General features: G+C 33.9%; 1 protein-coding gene across 1 annotated transcript in view; it reads left to right on the top strand.

Annotated features, from left to right (window-relative positions):
• Positions 1-20122, top strand: part of KIAA0825 (KIAA0825 ortholog) — a 255955-nt gene that overhangs the window by 104839 nt on the left and 130994 nt on the right. Inside the window, exons 12-15 of the mRNA XM_087761458.1 lie at positions 3415-3525; positions 8711-8850; positions 17468-17614; positions 19169-19402. Of these exons, the coding sequence (XP_087617584.1) occupies positions 3415-3525; positions 8711-8850; positions 17468-17614; positions 19169-19402 (632 nt within the window). The remainder of the gene's footprint in view (positions 1-3414; positions 3526-8710; positions 8851-17467; positions 17615-19168; positions 19403-20122) is intronic.

Here is a 20122-nt window from a genome sequence, read left to right as displayed (position 1 = left end):
CTACCAGGTGTTGCTATTTTCTTGCTGCTGACCCAAATCTCTGAAAAAAGAGGATTTTCATCCCTCAGAATTTTCAGTTCTCATAGTCTTACTCACTGACAAGGTTTTTGTCAGTTACTCAGTTCAAATAGCTGTGTTTCATGCAGTGGATCTAACAGTTTCAATGCTGCTGGATTTTGTAGGAGAATCCAATGCTGTAATTCATAGAATCATAGAATCATCAAGGTTGGAAAAGACCCTTAAGACCATCAAGTCCAACCGTTAACCTATCACTGCCAAGTCCATCTATACCATATCCTCGAGCACCACATCTATCTGTTCTTTAAATACCTCTAGGGATGGAGGTATCCATTATTTTTTACAGAATGAAATTATCCAGGAGAAGCAGGCTGGCAATGTGCAGTACAACAGACCCATTTATGACTTCAGAGTAGAGACCGTCTTCTGCACCAGGTTGAGGGTTACTCAAGTTGGAGAAGATCTATTCTTGTGGTTTTTTCTATATTCTTTAGTCTTTTGTACTGAGTAGAAGATGATGATCTTTCTGTTAGAGAAGATCATGAAGAGTAAGGTGGATGCATCTTTTATTGTATCTTACTTTCTCAACAAGAACTCAGGTGAATGACTTGAATGCTGAAAGAATTTAGAGATTCTATTGGTAAAATTGCTGTCTATTGGGTAAAAATATCTGTCATTCAATTTTAAAAACAGAAAATCTTTCTCTTAATTTTAATAGATAAGAGTTATAATTCATGAAGTTGCTTTTTAGTCATGTTTATTCCTTATACAGAGCTAAATCCTTTGAAGTCTACAAGGACATACCATTAGGATGCATCTTGTTGGAGTCTCATTTTTTCACACCTGCACTGAGGCTTACAAGATCAATTCTCACCTTGTCATACTCTACTGAAGAATCAAACTACTGTAACTTGGAATCTTGCTGTGGTATTAAATACTTTCACAGATGCTATCCACTGCTTTGAGACTATAGGCAGCTGCTTTAACATAACTTGTAGTCAAAACAAATTTCCTACTAGCTATTATTATACTTCTGTCAGAAGAGTAGTTGAATTAAACTGTCTGGCACAGAGCTGGGTTTTCCTGGCAAGAATTACATAGCCAGCAGTGGACACTGAGAAATGCTGGCACCAGAATTATTGTATTATCATTAGACACTTGATTTTTTTGTAGTATTTGAAGGTATTCTAATATTCAAACAATTTTTAAAGCCCTCAGATTATCTCCATCGCAGTTTAAAAATTTGTGTAGAGGTTTTATTGCAAGCTTCAGAGTCCAAATGTCTGCCCTGTGCTTGTCCTTGGGAGACAGCTAAGAAACCATACTTAACAAGCTGCTTTAGCCTAGAAGTCTCTCAAACGGTTCAAACACTATCAGTAGACAAGATGTGGTCTTTTTTTATTAGATTGCTACCCAAACTGTATCTATCGTGCTTTCCTGTAGGAAGTTGTCTCTATGCTTTGCTATATTAAGAAAAATATTTCAGAGGATGAGAGACAATGAGATATTTTTCTTTAATTTTCTCACAATGTTGAAATTACTATCTTTAAAAGAATTATTTTCTAATTTAAGTTCTCCCTTTATCTATATTACAGTCTCAGCTTTATTTTTAATCTTCATGTTTTCATGGATTCACAAAGCACAAATTCACCATGTGCTAATCCTTCTGCTCAGATATTGCTTACTTAAGATCATTTTGAAGACTGTAGTAAATTATTCCTACTAATTTTGTTTGATTAGTAAAATTAATTTCCAAATAAATCACCCTATCTTTTGGAGAAGTTCAGAAGCTATAAACCTGTCTTTCTTGTTGAACAAGTGTAATTCTCTCTTTTCTTTCATCTGAGGTCTTATAGGCAGACAGTGACCTCACAGACATGTAGCTACACTTCTAAATTACTTATATGCAGCTGTGAAAAAGAGTTAAAAAGTAATTTCGAATAATTAAATGACAAAACATAAATACTGTGAATACCGTGGTGACAAAGCACCCTATAAGAAAGAGAAGATTTTACCTCTTAGATCAGGAGTTCCTGAAGGCTGTGTTCCAGTGGGTTTCCATTCTACCTCCAGTTTTAAGTGTTTAGATCCACTCTCACTGTTTCCATGTTGTGGCAGTGGCTTTTTTTATGTCTTGTAAAAAGATTTTCTTGTCCTGAGAAAGTCCTCATGTCTTTTCCTGAGGTATTTTTACATGTCCTTCTACTCTTGCTGCAATAGAAAGAGTACTGACTCAAAAGTGGGAATGCCATTGAATCACTCCAGAAAGTAAAGCAAATATACCATAAATGAGTTCTGTAGAAGTGGCATTTTTAAAGGTAGTTACCTTCTTTATATAACTTAGAAAATCACAGCCATGATACATAAAGAAACAAGCTTCAGAGAAGGAAAGTTATTAAGATGAAAAATTCACAGCCAAGTAACTTGAAAAGTAAGGTGCAAAAGAAGTGATAATTGATTACGGTTAATGGAGGATGGATGTAACAGACTATACCCTCTCTGCTGGAATTGTGTTCAGTGTAAATGAGAGTAAAAAGGGAAGAGGTGAAAGCGCATCCATTCCTATCACACATTATTGCATCCTAGTGGTTGTTACAGAATTGTACAAATACTAGTACATTTATTATTATTAAATAATAATTAAAGGCAAATATTAAAATCTGTAATCCTGCTCTTTTAATTATAGATATTTATAATAATATAATGTCATTAATTAATTAAATGGTTAATTTTTAGTATCAGTGGATTCGACACATCTGATTTTTACCTGTCACATCCTTTGGCTAAGAGAAGTAATGCAGAACTGACATAAAATTAGCTTATCTAATTCTTCACAGTCCTTATATTTGAAAACAACGGTTCTTTCAACCAGTATTCTATTTCTGACAAGCCAGTGAAGGTCCAAAACTTCTGGTTCAGATTTTTGCCCAGTTTAACCCAAAGTCTATATGTACTTGCATATTATTCATAAGAGAACCATTATAATTTCAAAAGATATTTTACTTATGATAAAAGTATTGATAATATGATGCATGTATTGTGCAGAAAGAAAAGAGCTATAGAAGCGAATGAGTGAAGAGCAACTTGCTTATTCAATGCATTTTCAAACATAGTTTGAAAACATGCTATATAGGAGTAAAAATATGAAGAAAACTGCTTTAACAGTACTAACAGTGCTAGATAGCAAGTTTCAAAGAGTGAAAGTAAATAAGATATAGAATGACACTTTTAACAGTACATAAGATAAATAAATTCGCAATTATGTGTATGCATACATATATTAGTACTATTTATCTCAACAGATCTTTTATCTTCTATTTATATATATTTATTACTAGTGATCCAAAGGGATTTTCAGTCTTCCATGTAATTCAGAAGTATTTGGGTTTTTTTCAGGACATTTCTGAACAATTCTGATGAACATCTTCCTCAAGATTTTTCAGAAGTCTTTTATCATCCATTACACTGGTTATTTTGCATACCATCATCCTGTTCTTCCTTAGCGAAGTGAGTATCAAAATTTGATTGTTGTAAAAGTATGACCAGATAGTCAATATTAATCAAATACTGTTACAACATTTTGAAGAGTATGTCTGAATTAATGTATAATTAATCTTCTGAATAAAAAAAAATAGAAACATTTTTTAAAATTCATTGCAGATTTCCCTAATTTTTAAACTTTAAGAGTCTGTAAGAACTGTAAAACTGTAAGAAAGGTCACATTGAAAGCAGTGCGCTGTGTAGCTTGTTGCTGGTATATTCATTATGTTTGATATTTGAATTATCTGTAAAGTTTTCTTGCTTTAATTAAAGAGTATATAGCTCTTGACAATAATGTAGTTCAGCACAGTTGCTGTTTTGAAAGACTTATAATTAAAGGGGAGATAAAGAATGTATGCCTCTGTTTATGATTGCTGGTTAAAAAAAAAGTTTTGATATATAAATAACTCATTGAAAAATACGCTACTTGATCGTAGTTGATTTTTTGGGAGATTACAGCATGATTAGAGGCAAAAGCTTAATTTCTTTTTCTGTGTCACTGCATATAATGACAAGTTACATATGAGACATATGCTACCAGCTGTGCTGTCATTCCCTTTCTAATTTTGAACCTGAAGCACTCCCACACCAGTGTAGATCCTCTCCTAACCCCTTCACCTCCTCCTCCTCTTCAAAAGTTATCTCCTGAGAGATTTTCACTCTCCGTTCTCATGAAAAGCTGCTTTTGTGAGTTGTTATTGTGATTTCTGAGAAAGTATTTTTATATTTTAGAGGAATACGTTATCATGTGAGTCGTGGCCTATGGTGACCTATTGAAGACCAATGCTGTGGATTTATTACCTCTTACCTTGTACATACAGTATCTTGTACCTTGTACATCAAAATATCTTCCCTATGATTTTGCCCCATGCTACACAAAACATGCTGTTTTCACTCCTAACCACATGTCAGCAGTACTGTTATCTCCTTCCCTGGTACCTCTGATACCTGCTGAACCAGAGGCAATAGATGCTGTGACTGAGTCAAAGTTGTGTTGTTGGCTAACCAAAATGCCAGACTGAATAACTGTTGAATTCAGAATGTGTCCTTTTCCCTGCTTGAAACAGTAATTTAAGTTTTTCTAAAGCTTCAAAGATCATGTGTTTTTACCTCTCAATTGAGCTTCAAGAAAATTTGTCTGTGACTTTATAAGTTGTGCATGGGTGGAGAGAAAGGAGAGGAGAAAGGGAGATATAGGAGAGGGAATACATGATCACTTAAAAAGGGATCTACTCTATTTCTGGGAAAATTTATGCTTCATTAAGGACTCATTGTAGAAAAGATGGTGAGCTTTTTGGTGCCCTTATCCAAGGCCAGTACTCAAAATTTAAATTATACTGTGAATTAAGAGTTTTGGAAGATGACTTCACAAGTGAACACCCTCTGCTCTGTAAAAGTATGTAAAGGAAATACTGGTACTGTTTCAGACTGACATATTCTCTTTTTTGAGGTGGAGTTAGGATTTTACAGATGCTATTAAGGATAGATTTGTCTTGAATAAATAGCAGAAAATTATTCCAGAGTTATCTAGAATTTACATATTTTCCCTGGATGAAAGGGGAGAAAATATACTTCTTCGTGACCACCAAATGGGAAAATGAGGAGTCCAAGAGAAAGCACATCTCTCAGAAGTTATAGTTAGTGTACCTGTGTGAGGACAATCCATATATATAAAGCCATGTGTACTGTCCTGCTGATAATGAGTGAACTACATTGGTAAAATATTTAATGTTTTCTTTCAACAACACACCTTTCAGCTGCTCAGAAAAAATGGTGAAAGACCCTGTATGTAATGAAGTAATTTGATGGACATATTCTGAGGTGTTCTAATTTTGTTATCAGTTTTACGCTGTATATTAATGTCATGGAAGCTTTTGTTTCTTGAAATATTGCATTTAGAGTATTAACAAGGCACATTACGTTTAAGTATTGCAGAAAACTATTTTTTAGAGCATCCTGTTTCTTCCTGAATTGTTTTAAGGTTTTACTTCTTACATCTAATAAAAGTATATATTCACTGTCCATAACAAAATTGGAAGCAGAGGCCATTGTACACGTCCCAGCGGTGGCCACCTAATTTTTAGCTGAAGACTCTTAACATGGCATAAATGTACCTGTTAAGTATTTGCTCCTCTTAAGCTTGATATTTCAAGGGAAAGTTTTGCTAGTTCCTGAAATTATTTTTTTTACAATTTCACTATTTAACCAGATTTACTACATTATTTTTCATGCCTAAAAATGGCTACAGTCTGTTTTCTTTTATCTATTTGACTTTAACATCTTTGTTAATGTTGTTAACATGAATTAGCATTAATGTTTATTTGCCTTATAAAATCTTGAACTTACCATTTGAGGTTTTCTTTTTTTGTATCTTGGATACTAACCAAAATAACATAGTTGGTTATCAAACTAAATAATTACTGATAATTTATATTACAGTTCCTTTAGTGGTAATTGTGATTCATTCTTTGCTTCATTTGGGGTTTATAATCATACCATTTGCAAATCAGAGTTCTGCTTTTTTTCTTTTACTGTACAAAACTGAACATTTATATGTGTGATATTTATATGTACTTCACCTTTTGTCACTTTTTATGAGGCTAGTCTTATTTTCACTAGTACTGAGCTACGAGGATGGGAGAACATATGCCTCTCCATATGCACGTTACAAAACTTCTCAGTGCATTTATTGGTGCTAGCTTCATGGCTGTAGGGAATGTCTGCTATATTTTATTTTTCCTCCAAGTGAGTCACACCATTGTACATTTCAATTTGCAAGAGGCTTAAAGAGCCAAGAGCTGGTGTATATTACAACATGATAACTTCCCATCTGGTCAATGACAGACAAGTTTTATTTCAATTCAAATATTCTAAAAATGGCATTTATTTCTAAAGTAATTTGAAATATTATCCTCCATAAATGTAATTGACCAAACTTGTCCCTTTTCTTATAGTTTGAAGGCAATGAGTGACCTTATTAGATGTGATAACGTGGCATTCAAAAGTGAACCAAAATGAAACTGGCCCATATATTTTAAGTGAATTAGTGAAGTGTTGAGTTTGCTCTCAGCCACAGCACTAATTCTAGTGTGAATATAGTAATTGTTTTAATTTAAACTTTAATTACTAACTACTAATTAGTTCTTAACATGCGTTAGAGTTTATATATATATAACTAATCTTGAACATGCAGAAATTAAGATAATATTATTAAGAATGCAAAGCCCTGATGTTGAAAGTTTGAATGCAATGTGTTTTAAATATGGAAAAGTTATTTTGGCTGCATGTTCTATCAAGATCTAAATGTATATGTGTATATATTTTTGATAAATATTATTAGAATCCAGTATGTGCTTATATGCAAAATATAATTGTCGAGCCAGTGCTACATTATCAATGACTGTATATAATGTACCAGAAGAAAACCACAAAAGCTATACATATGTTTTCATGGCACGTACATTGCTTGTCAACTCATAGGTATTTGCTTTACTGTTAAAATCCCAAAGGCTGAGGTGTATAAATTCCTCCTTTACTAAAATGACTATTACAGTATTAACTGTGAAGTTTTGACATAATACGTCCTGCTGGGAAATGGGGTTATGGAAGCTTGGTTTCCTTAGGTTACTTCTAGGTTGTCCTGCAAGATATGTGGCATATTGCTTTTCTGGTAATGAAAACATACATACATGTGAGGGAGTAAACTAGAGGAGTATATCAGTTGGCATTTTCATTTCCAGGAGTTGTAGGTTTGTATTAGGTATATTGTCTATATAGCAACCTTGACTGAACAGCAAAGTTTTTGTGCGGTCATCTCTAGGTTTTTTCATGTATGCATGCATACAGAGTTGAGTGGTGGCACACTCAGCTGAGTCAGATGGTCATAGAAGTGTGCAATGTAACAGAAAAGTTCCCCTCCATTAGAACAGCCACATGAACCCATTTTAGTTCTGTCCCAGTAGCTGTGTGTAAATGGCACATAAAGTATATGTGCAGAAGCATGTAAATCCTTCTCTAGTCTGACAGGAAAATGTAGCTCCTGATTCGGAAGGCTTTAACTGATGCTGAAGGTGTTGTCTGTGTACTGGCAGATAATGATTATGCCTGCATAGTTAACGCATCAGTGCATATGTAGCTTTTACACTGGTGCATGTAAAATTTATGTGCATAGAAGTTTACATATGCAGTGCATAAACTTTCAATGTTACCAACTATTGTTGTATAAACTTGTAGCCAAAATGAATAAATACAATGGCTAAACATCAGTTGAAATTTAATTTAAAAACTTCAAAATAAGGAAAAATTAAGCTTGCAAGGAAAAATATTACCCATAACCCAATTTTGAAAACTTCGTTTCAAAAAGGTTTCAAGAAGAAGAAAATAGTAAATACAATGGCTAATAAACATCTTGTAAGACAAGATTTTTTTTTTTATTTATTTAATTTAATTGCTTCAGTGTGAGTTCAATGGTTGGTGTTGGGTCATTGCCTGAGTTCAGAGGAAGCCCTGGAATGTTTTTGTTTGGAAATCTAAACTTTTGCAGAACATGGAAACTGCAAACAGAAAACAAACTGCGGTCTCCTTAAAAACTAATGAATTTGTACTACGCTTTCTCACTTCTCCCTGCTGGCAAAGCAGTTATCCAACCAGTCTAATATTTCAGGTGGATTTTTCAGGACGTGTAAGAATTGTTCAGCCTACTGTGGAATCTTGAAGCTGCTTTAAGCATTCTCTCTGTTTTTTAATTAAGAGCTTCATATACTTCATCAAGGACACTTCAGAGCTCTTAATAAACAATTAATGTAATAGTGAACTAAAGAATAATAGCCTTAAATTTATTCAAGCACCAAAAAAAATCCCTTTTGCCTGGTAGAACAAGGCAAACATGGTTCCATGAAAGAGATAAGTGAGGTTGCTTTGTATCAGTTATAACTTTGGCAGACTACCAAATGTTAATTTGCTTTTAGCTAGTTGAGATTAAATGTAATTCCTTCCCTGAGCTGCCTTAAAGTAAGCAAGCATGAAAGCGTTTTCAGAGTAATCTGGGAGGAATTGACATTTAAGGGAGTTAGCATTACATCTGCACTTTAAGGATATTAATTTCATAGATAAATTAACTACGTTATTCTGTCTTTATCTTACATTTTGAAAGGACTCCATCAGCCAGAGAAATGGCAGCCCCGGGTCAGCTGAAACTGCTTTTATCCCAGCCGTACTGTAATTTGAACTTGCTTTTGGAAACACTGCTACATCATGATTGTCTCTTAGTGAAAATTTTACTGAGGAGTTCAAGTAAGTATTTATACTGTCAATCCTTATAAGAATATCAGTGAGAAACACAAATTCATTTTTAACTACTTAAATACTGAAGGAAGGCTGTCAGCCGTTTTGGGGGGATATGAGCAGACATTCAGTTATCAGTAGGACACTTCTTGAATGGGTAAAAAAAAAGAAAAAATCATCACTTTTTTAATGAAAATGTTTTGCAGTCAATCGGAGTATTCATATTTTCAAAGCAGACTACAATTAGATAAAATAGGCTGCTGTCATAAATGCAAAGGAGCCAAAATTAATTTAAACTTAACAGAGCTTTGATACCACAACTGCTGTACACAGGTTTTTAGAAGTATGGATAAGTCGTCTGAAAAATCACTTTCAGAACTGTTTCAATGGTGAAAAGCTTCTTAGAGGTTTTGTTTACGTTATTATATGTTTGTCACTGTAGGCATTCTAGAAGTACATTTATATGCTTCCTCATGTTAATACTCTTATTAATGCTGTTACGGAAGTAGAACAAATAAAAGAATCATTCTACAAGGTTTTCTTTTCATTCTGCTAATATTGTGTTTGAAGCAACAAACGTTATCACATCTTTCCTTTTAATAGCTTTCGGATCAAATGATCGGATTGTTGAAAAGCTAATGGTGTAATCACCTGTTTGACATAATTTTGCACTAATAGTGAATGAGAGTCTCAGTTTCTACCTTTCTTTAGCAAAAGAATTCTCCCTACTTAGCAAAACAACTATTAGGTCCACATAATATTAGATATAACATAATTTAGTTCTGTCATTTTAAAGTGGTCTAACATTTGTCAGGGGTACAACATTGCTTCTACTCCTGTCATCATCTTATTGAGAGCTGCACTGCATCCACTTGCCTATTCAAATACCTGTCATCTTTTACAAAGACTGACAAATGTTTGATCAGGATCATATTCTCACCCTAGTGTTATCCAGTATTGAATTTTACTAGATGCTTAAATTATCACAGGTATTAAGTGACAGAATGTATTAAATTATGGACTGACCAACCTCTTGAGCTTCAGGGAAATATATGCTACTTTGAATTAGAAAATGTACTATTTATGCAGACTTTATTAATGTAATTACAATATTGGTATGAATAAACTTTCAGTTTAGATGAAGTTGAGACCTGCAATGGTCTGTATCTTCTAGATTAATTTCAATAAGGTTAATTATCTAATGATAAAATGATTGTATTCTTTATTCCTTCCTATACAGCAACCTTCTGATGCTATATAAGCTAAATTTTTTCATTATGTGAGCTGTTATGTATTAGTACAAGGAAAGTTGGACTAATAAGCTGTACCTTAGTACTAGCAATGACAGTTTTGGATTCTTCTGTTCAGTAAGATAAAAGGCTTACAGAACTATGTACTTATCAACAGTAAAATTTTGCAATGATGTGTAATATTATGCATGAAAACAGATAAAAAGCTAAGTATACCATCATTTTCGAGTGATGTGCTCTAGTGATAACAAAACTCCCTGGTATTTAACTAGATTATAAGAATGTTTTAATAGGAAAAGGCTTCTCACATTTTACTTTATTTTACACACAGTCTTCCCTTTTCCTTTTAAAAAACAGGTCAGAAAGCAAAAATTCTTTATAAAAAGGTGCTTATATGTAGATGTTTTTAGGTAATGAGAGCATGTTTTTGTATTGTAGCCATACTTTGGGATACTTATAGTAGGCATCACACTAACACATTTAATTTAATTGCAGTCATATTGTTCTCATATGGTTGTACCATGGTGAGGATCAGAAGTAATGTATATTCCCCATCATAGCAGGGAGTACTGTTGGGATTGGCAAAGTTGTCTCAGTAGAAAGAGTATTTTGGGGGAATGCCTGTGTACATGATTTAGTGTTGATAAATATTATAAGAAGGTTATCATATTTCTTGAAACTGTTGAAACTCCATGTATGTAACTATAAGCTGTCTGGACATGGAAGTGAAAAGATTTGGACTTTTGTCATTTTTTGTGCAATGTAAGATATGAAATGTGCATTAAAAGTAAAATGCTCCTCAAATATGAAGTTATCACATCAAAAATACTAAAGGCAATAAATCAGGATACCCAAATCTGAACCACTTATTTGTCTCCAGTGAGTATGGCCACTGGGTAAAAGTCACCTTTGAAAAAATAGTTGAAAAATTGGATTTGCATATTGGATGTCTATAACTTAAACTATAAGTCTAAATAACCTAGGTGTATTGAATTACAGTTAATTACAGTGTAATATAATCCCAGAGTTGTTTTTTATAGGTCCAACATTCAGAAAATTTCTTCTAAGACATATTCTTGAGTGAGCGAATGGTCTAGGGCCTTTGCTGTGCCTTTGTGGAGAGAAATAATGAAGGTAGCTGGTATTCTGTTAATTTTCTGATGAAACAAACTGTTTTGCAATTTTCTTGGCAGAATTTTTTACCAGAATTGCTTTATCACCCATGCATATGAAACAGAAATGGATTATTTTGACAAGCAACACATAAGAAGGAAATAAGGAAAGTGGTTGCAGAATATGAGTTACTGAATCCAGCAGATGCTGATGTGAAAATGGGAAAGGTGAAAGTGAACTCTGGGAATTTCTGCTAGGCTTGCTCTAAATGCACAGCATGCCAGCAGAACAGACTGTGACTTCTTGTTTGAGAGTCTTTATTTCCAGGAACCAGGAGTTATTCTTTGCAAAATAAAGCAAAAAGCAATAGCTTTATTCAATTATACTGGCCCAACATAGGATTAATACCAAAGGGAACCTTGTCAGTCAACAGACACCTCGCCATTTACCAATAGCAGATAAGAAAGATGTCACTGAGAAATCGTCAACAGGGCACATCTGAGGCCTTCAATCAGTCCTTGGGCCTCATACATACTTTTGTTTAAGAAGAAGAGATGGTAGGACCAAGTTAATGATGTACAATAGAAAAAGCAATGTATTCCTTTTAAAAAAATCTTATTCGATACAATGAATACATGAGACTCCAGTTGTTACAGAGATTTAATTTCGTTTTCTACACACAACTTTAAAGTGAATACTGGCATGTGGAGATAAACTGGAAGAAAACTGCTTTCACAGCAGGACAAGGCCTTTGGCAATTTCACCTAATGGTTTTGGCTTGCACAATGCATATTTGAGAGACTAATGGAAGAGGGTATTGTGTAGCCTGTACAGTTAAACCTAGATGATATCCTGGTCGCCACTAAAACTTTGAAATAAGAACTGATAGTAACATTTGCAAATATTCTGTGATAAGTTTAAGGCTGCAAATCGGAAATTGGACCCAAAGAAATGAGAGTTGCTTCAAAAAGAGGTAATTTACCTTGCACACATAAGCAGGGTGGGGAAGGGAGGATTTCCACTGAGAAAATAAAACTTTGTGGTGCAGTATCAGCCAACTCCCTAGACACTAATAGATATGAAGAATTTTCTAAGACTGTGCTTTATAAACCGATTTCTGGCAAGAGAAATTACTTGAAAAAGTATTTGTAGAATTAAAAGATTTTTTTTTTCCCCCATTCCAATTCTTTGCCCCTTGTGAAGCAGCTCTTTAACTGTCACAATGCATAATGTATTTTAAGGTAAATTTTAAGCACTAATTAAATTTTAATTAAATTAATTAAATTTTAGGCATTTAAAGGTAAATAGGACTGATTTTTTGTAAGTTACCCTAAAAGAACAGTGAAAGGTAGTAGCTTTACCGACTGACCTCACTTAGGAATCACACTAAATTTCTAGTAACAGAAGTGAGTTATTACAAAAGAAAATGTACATTCCTTAGATAAATTACCATCTCCATTAAAATCCTGGCATTGGCTAAATCTGTGTAACAATTAAAAACTTTTATTTGCAGTACTTGAAAGTCATTATTTTTGTACTTCCTTGGAATAACTCCTTGGATTTAATAATCCTGAGACACAGTCTACTAGGCAACTGGAAAAACTAGCAACTCTGCTAGTCCCATGGTTCAACCACACCCAATTTTGGGGAAATACAGTCTTGCAGGTTTTTTGACAAAACTTCGGGGTTAATCTGGAACACTGTCCTCATTTGGAGAGCACAAGTAAGTCTCTTAAAAGAATTTGTATGCTTGTGCAGAGGTAGCGCTCTCCTCCAGATATTTGTGGATCATCCAGGAGGAGGCTTGTGAGTACAAACTCCAGAACACCTGAAAGTTTTCTTAGCTTCTTCATGATAGCAAACTGTATCATGGTAGACTAAAAACACAAGATTAGAAAATTATTTTAAAAGTGGCATCTCCTCAATATATCCATCTGACCAGTGAGCTTATTGGATACTGTACCTGCATAACCGATGTGGTAAAATGATAGAAGGCATGATGTACTTCTAGCTGGAAGATCAATAGAAAAGGGACCTTAATCACATATCCTGTTCCTTTTGATGACTTCCCAGTGATAAGCTAAAGAAAACTGTAAACAGATGTTACAGAGTTTCTGAAATAACAAATAGGAATTTACATTCAGACTGTAATAGAGCCCTGCTGAGAATCACATACCTTCTCTTGACAAAGTGTGGAGGCAATTTCTGTGATATATCTGTGACAGTCTCTGTGATTATGCTATATGGTTATATGGAAAGCTTTTCAAAGACCTAGTCATTTCTGGTAGGAACTTCTTGCTACAGTAGAGCTCTAGACTGAATACATTTTAAGAGGGTAAGCTGTTCAGTGTTGATCCCAATACAAGGAGTAATACAAAGGAGGTAATGTGGCCATAGGACTAAACTCATACTATCCCACAAAACCAGGGCTGGAGGTATTCTGATAGTAATGATTTTCTCTATTTGACACAGGTAAGATAGTTTTCACAGAAGCCATTAACCCAGAAATTCATGGAGGCTTCTTGTCAGATAGTTGAACATAAAATGTTTAGGGAGAAAAAATTCTAAAGGGAGTTGAATGAGAGTAAAATACTGTGGAATTGGTGACATATAAATATATAGGCACAGAAGTAGTTTACTGATTTGTTAATAATTTATGGGCAGATTATATAAAGCTTCTTAAAGTCGTTTTGTCTTGTGTTGAGCTTTTTAGTTGTCACAAATTTAGGATTCATTGGATTCACAGGTAACAGCTAATACAGGGGATATTATTATTTGAGTTTTACTAAATTGAAATGGGTAAGGCTAACATCTGCATTTCATTCAGGATAGAAGTAATATGATGTAAAATTTCTTTTTGGAGTTAAAGACTAAAATAATAGACTTTCTGCCAAAATGAAGTCATATTCAAAGTTACAATAGATTCTAGCTGTCAAGACTTACTGGAGAATGATTGCATTGGAGAGGAGCAACTCTATGAGAGACAAGTAAAATGATCTACCAGAACAGATATAGAAAAACAATAGAAAAAAAGCCAGTGACAGAAGAAGCACTGAGAATATAGTGCAAAGAAGCAAGTAGTGCAGAGTGCCTGCTGAAAGATGTGGTTCTATAAACAAATAAAATATATCCTTTTTGCATTCTTTATATCCTCATCAGCTGCTGTGATTTAAACTATAAAGAAAGCAGAAGTTTCATGCTCTTTACAAATAAAAGAACTGTATAAGAAATAACTTGCTTCATCTTCAGTTTCTCTTCCTAAATGAAACAGCATGTATAAATTTGAATTTTGACTACCTCTTTTGGTCAAAAAAGACAGCATAACTGTTTATAGCTTGTCTGTCTTGTAAGGATTCACTAGGGAAGGAGAAGACTAGAGTCAATAACAGAAGATTTTCTAAATTCCGTAAGATTCATTTCATGGCTAAACCAGTAGCAGATAAGAGCTGGATGAGTGTGATAATGTCAGCAAGTTACTGGGAGGTATTTCTATCAGTAAGAAAGAAATATGGATAAATTACTCTTGTAAGTCTGCCTCTCTGAAGATATGTTTTTAAAATACATGGTGCTATCCCAAGAGGTTAAGTGCATTAGTTTGTCATACGAAGAATGATTCATGATGACTGGTTAGAGTATAGCTGTTATTCACTAGATACATAATTTTCTTACAAAGATATTTATTAATAATATTATTTTTATATGTCTTTTGGCATCCTCTGTGCATATGGAACATTATGCTATATGGAAATAACAAATAGATTTTCTTTAACAGGTACCTCAGATAAGTATATAGCCATATTTATGTATGGATGTTAAGTCCTGCTAAAATGAAAAAGAAGCATCTCCTTTGAGCTACCTATAGGAGCTTTAGATTCCCTTTACAGATTAGCTTTTGATATACAAATACAGTGAGTGGAAAAAAGAGAGATATATAGAGGGAAGCATCAGTGGGCAATAAGTATGATGCCTATCATATAAATACTGTTCTTATGTGATGATTAACAAGAAGACTGCATTGGAGTTTGAACTAAGATGAATATTTAATGTTATGACAGGTGAGCTAATAAACGTTAAAGAAAAATTCTAAGGCAAGAGAAATCTACTAGACTCGTAATTCATAATATTAACCAGCTATACTGATCAACTAGCTGAATCTTTTAACCACCTGACATTATCCTTTAAGGTCCCTTCCAACCCAAACTATTCTGTGATTCTATGATTCTATGATCCATGCCAGTTTATCAGTCAGAAAACTCTTTTCAACCTGAGCTTTGAAAGGTTAGATATTTTTACAACAATGGCAACATTTACTTCACGGTAAAACAAGAAAAAGCTGATGAAAGCTTACATATCTTGTTACATTTATCCTCGGAATGGTTTCCCAGTGGATTCCTGAAGATCTTTGCTTAAAAGCACAAGACTTATATCATATACTAGCTGTAAGAAGATATATGTTAACCCTCTACAGAATTCTTTTCTACTTCTTTCCATTTATCTAAATTTATTGGTAGCACTAAGTTGATTAGAAAAGTTACTAATAAGTTGTGACTCAAACTTTCCATGTGGCACAATCATAAAGCAAATTTGGGTTTAATTTCCAGTCATAAGCCCCTTTAAACAAAGCAATTTCCCATCATGTTCTGCAAAAGCAGTTTACATAAGATTTAAAATCTCAGCAAACCCTCCTCCCTAGAATTTGGATAAATTAATTTGGAAAAAAATACTTATAGTAGTATAATCGAAGTTCAATTCAAATTTTCATCTCACAGTTTGAATACCTCTGGGTTTGCCTTTTTGAACTGCTTTTTCTGCTTTCTTGGTTCTTTCTTTGTCATATCCGTATCGCTGGTGAATTAGTGGAATCCATTTGATTCTTCACTCAGAAGCATCTGGCATTGGAAGGTGTCTTAGCAAAATATGTCAGCTCATTCAACTCATAGGAAAAAAAGCTGACTAAAAAAAATTCTTATTGCTGAACTGTCTCCTGCCTTGGGGAAAAAAAAAACACAGCTTGTTGGTTCTGAAATTGCTGGTCTGTTTTTTCAGCTTTCTACATCCTATCGGCTTTTTCTATTAAGGTTGCACACTACCCAGACTGAATGGTTTACAATAATGTGTGGATTAGATTGTAGGAATTCAGAGGAGAGTAAAATGAGATTTTTGAATTTCACAACATTCTCAAGTTACTCAGAGCTAGGTGGAAAGCAGCAATTTTCCACTGTGCTAGATTTTGAAGGCTGTCTGAACCACAAGAAAAACGCAGCCTAGAAATTTAGTCTCTCCCATCTTTCTCCTGCACAGGTGGCTAAAGATAAGAGCAGCCAAACTGGCATAAAACAATGACATTTTCAAGTATAATTTTATCTAAATCAGTTTTACAGAAACTTTCAGTTTTGCAAACTAGAAATTTAAATTAGAATTCTTTAATTGGTTCTGGCTCTGGTCATTTGTTATGATTGTTAACATCAAAAGCATATTCCACAAATATGTGGGAAGCTGCGGTCTTTGACATTAGCACAAGTGAAAGCCATTGAGTTGCATTTGTTCAAAGAGGTTTAAACACATCATTATGTTTCAGCTGGGAGAGTGTTTTATAATGATTATGAAAAACATTTAGAAATACATGTTATGTAAGCTGTTACCACTCAACCCTATGAAAATCAGTAGTTGTCTTTAAAAACATAGATATCTGTATCTTAGTAGGGCTGAGATTTGGGTTTGTGGAATTGATTTCTTCTCAATTTCATCTTATACTGAAAAACAAAGCCAACCCATTTGGGGGAGTATGCAGCTGCTACTTTATTTTATTTTACATAACTAAATAGAGTTCTATTATTTTATGTGACTAATATATTGGTAAGAGGAGTTGAGTAGTAATAACTTTTTGACTGTGATTCTACAGAAGTAGTACAGTTTACTTCTGATTAATATTCAGTAAATAATCAAATTCCAATTATATACTGAGTGCATTTGTAATTAAATAGGCATATTCCACAGTTTGTAAACATGCTTGAGTCTTTTTTTAATGGCTGTATATAATTCAGGAAGACAGTCAAATGTCATTATGCAGAGGAAGATCAGATTTCAGTATCTGTAAGTATTATTATTCTTTGAAATATTGTTCAGATACAGTTTGCAGTTTGTTTTGATTAATACTATCTGTTATTGTGAACTTGAATTACTTGGAAATTATTGTAACCATGTTTTTGTTAATTTTGAAGGAAATGAAGTATTGAATTATGATAAACAATGTTCTCTCTTAGAACAGATAAATAACAAACAGCCTTCTCTGATTGAAACACTCTTCACAGTACTGTCTTACTGCACTTTATCACCCAAATCTCTTGGCATCGCTTTTGAGACCTACATGGAAAAAGAGCAGTTGTGGAATTGCTTATACAATATGACAGGTATTTAATTTATTAATAAGTATTTAAGATCTGATGTTAAACCTTGTCAGTTTTCAGACATGTAGTGCATATTATTTTTACTTTAATAAAGCGGATGAAATGGTGGTAGCTTACTTCAAAATTATAGTTTAATTGAAGTGTTTTGAGCAAGCAAGTCACCGTAGGAGTGATGAAAATTCTGAAGAAAGCAGAGGTTACAGAGTGGTGTGGTCAACCAGAATTCTGATTTCTTTAAGTGTCTGTCTTATCAGCAGGCTGGCAGCAGGTAGTTTCTGTAGCTCTCTACCAATACAAGTTCTTTGGCTCTGTGCATTTAATAGCTCCAGACCTTTGCCACAATTTAAAAGTGAGAAACGATTAAAGAAGAATGGAAAAAGAAAAGGAAGGACTCCTATTGAGGGAGACATGGTCTGATGGGCATAGAGACTCTGCTGTCAACAGGCAAGCAGGCTCCCAGTTTTCCATGGAGAGGGAGAGCTGCCCTCACAATTAAAGCAACTAGCGCTGCCCCCAAGGAAAAGCAGTATTCAACCAGAAAACAGAGGTGAGGTTTAGAAAGATGATCTTGCAACTAATTGATGATAGGTAAAATGCAAGAAAGCTCAAAAGAAAAGAAAAGAAGAAAATGGGAGAATGGAAGAGGGGAAATAGAATTATGAATATCACAAAATAGAAAACAGTGGTAAAAGTTCTCAGGTATTCCTCAGAGAAAAATAGGATTGCAAAAAGTAGAAGTCTAAGGTGTAAGAGGAAACAAAATACAGAAATATTGCATGGAAGCTTCCAGAAAGGCCATGCAGAGAGGAATAAAACTTAGAACAAAAAGTACAGACAAGTAAAAGTGAGCACAAAGGACCTAAGATGTCAAAAGACATCTCCGATACGTCCTGCAGCACTCTGCCTGACAATTGCTGCTCCATGGCAATGGAGAAACTGCAATTCTCTGTGGTATTAAGAATGTGGAGAAGATTGATACTTGTTGTAATGTCAATAGCTGTATTTAGGATGGCCTATTTCCAACATGCAATCTCTGATAACATGCTATGTCTCTGTTGATGACTATTATTTGTATGCATTTTTGTTTCCAAAATGTCTTTTTTTCCTTTGCTCTTCTCTAGTATAAAAGTTTGGGAGTTTGGGTATCTAATAAACGCAACTTCATTAGTACTATCAAGACAAGGAAGTAGAAAAAGAAAAATGGTATATCTGTTTGCCTCACTGATGTCTAACAAGTAATTAAATGTACTCTATATAAAAAGGAAGACATCAGTCAGCTTAAATTAAATTTTTAGAAATATATTGATGGAGAAATAAGGATGAAGGAAATAAATTAAATTGTGTTTTTTGTCAGTACTGTATTAAGATGGTACAAGATGCTACATTGTTTTGCTTTATACTCTTTCTTTAATTTGTAACAGACCAATAGGTCTAAGTTATTATGAATCATAATGTTTTTACTTTTCTTTCCATAAGAATTCTGAAACACTTCTTTCTGAAACAGATTTACACAAATGACTACACTTACTGAATATTTAATAATTCTTCCTTCTGAAGTTTCCAGTTGTGGTGAGTCGGAGCCAGAGGTTATCAGATGTTTAAAGTTGACTTTGATTAATTCAGTCAAGGGTATAGTGAAGCAGATAATTTCTTTGATGCATTCATGGGAGGCAACAGAAAACTATGGAACATACCAGCACAAGCAAATAGTTCCTGAAAGTTTACTGAAAACGGTACCAAAGGAATGGAATTATACTCCTCGGGAAATGAAGAGAAAAGAATCTGGGAAATGTGAGTGAAATTTATACTGTTTTATAAAATTGTCATGAAAGTTTATTACCCCTTTAATGAGTACATATCAAAATTGAACAGTTATAATTCATCAGCATTGCAGTTTGACAATGAACAAAACAGTTTCCAAGCACCCCATGTTTTTTTTAAAGTACTTATCATTAAAATTCAGTACCTCTTTCCTGAGGCTTACACCCATACATACACAAACATGTTCTTAAAAATGAGTATTGTAGTACTGATAATAATGGTACTGAAAATATTTTTAGCATCTGGCAGTAGTAAGATGGGATTCAAGGCAGAGTAAAGCATAATGTCCATGCTCTTGTCTTACTGGCTGTAACCAGTTCTTCTCTTAGTTATCATCTTTTCAGTCGGGACTGTTTAAATTTAAATACATAGTGTTGTCTGAAATGATAACAACTTATTCATCCCAACTTTACAACAGCAATTTCTGTTTGAATAGCACTGAAACTGGTATGGAATTTGCTACTGCTTGGTGTTGAAACAGTTACTGAAGAAAGAGAAATAACATATGTAATAGGAGGTGTTTTGAAGGTGATTGGATGTAGCGATGATTTCTGGTATATACTTTCATAGCCTACAGTGCCTAAAGCCTCCATCATTTCAAAAGGCTAACTTTTGGAAACACTTCACCATAAATTTATTGCCACCAAAATATTACCTGATTATTTTCAATACAGTAGTATCACGGTAGTA

Source organism: Nipponia nippon, unplaced genomic scaffold (assembly GCF_047370975.1).
Source record: "Nipponia nippon isolate SJK-2023a ecotype South Korea unplaced genomic scaffold, ASM4737097v1 scaffold_24, whole genome shotgun sequence".
Lineage (NCBI taxonomy): Eukaryota > Metazoa > Chordata > Aves > Pelecaniformes > Threskiornithidae > Nipponia > Nipponia nippon.
This window is presented reverse-complemented; position numbering and strand designations above follow the sequence as displayed.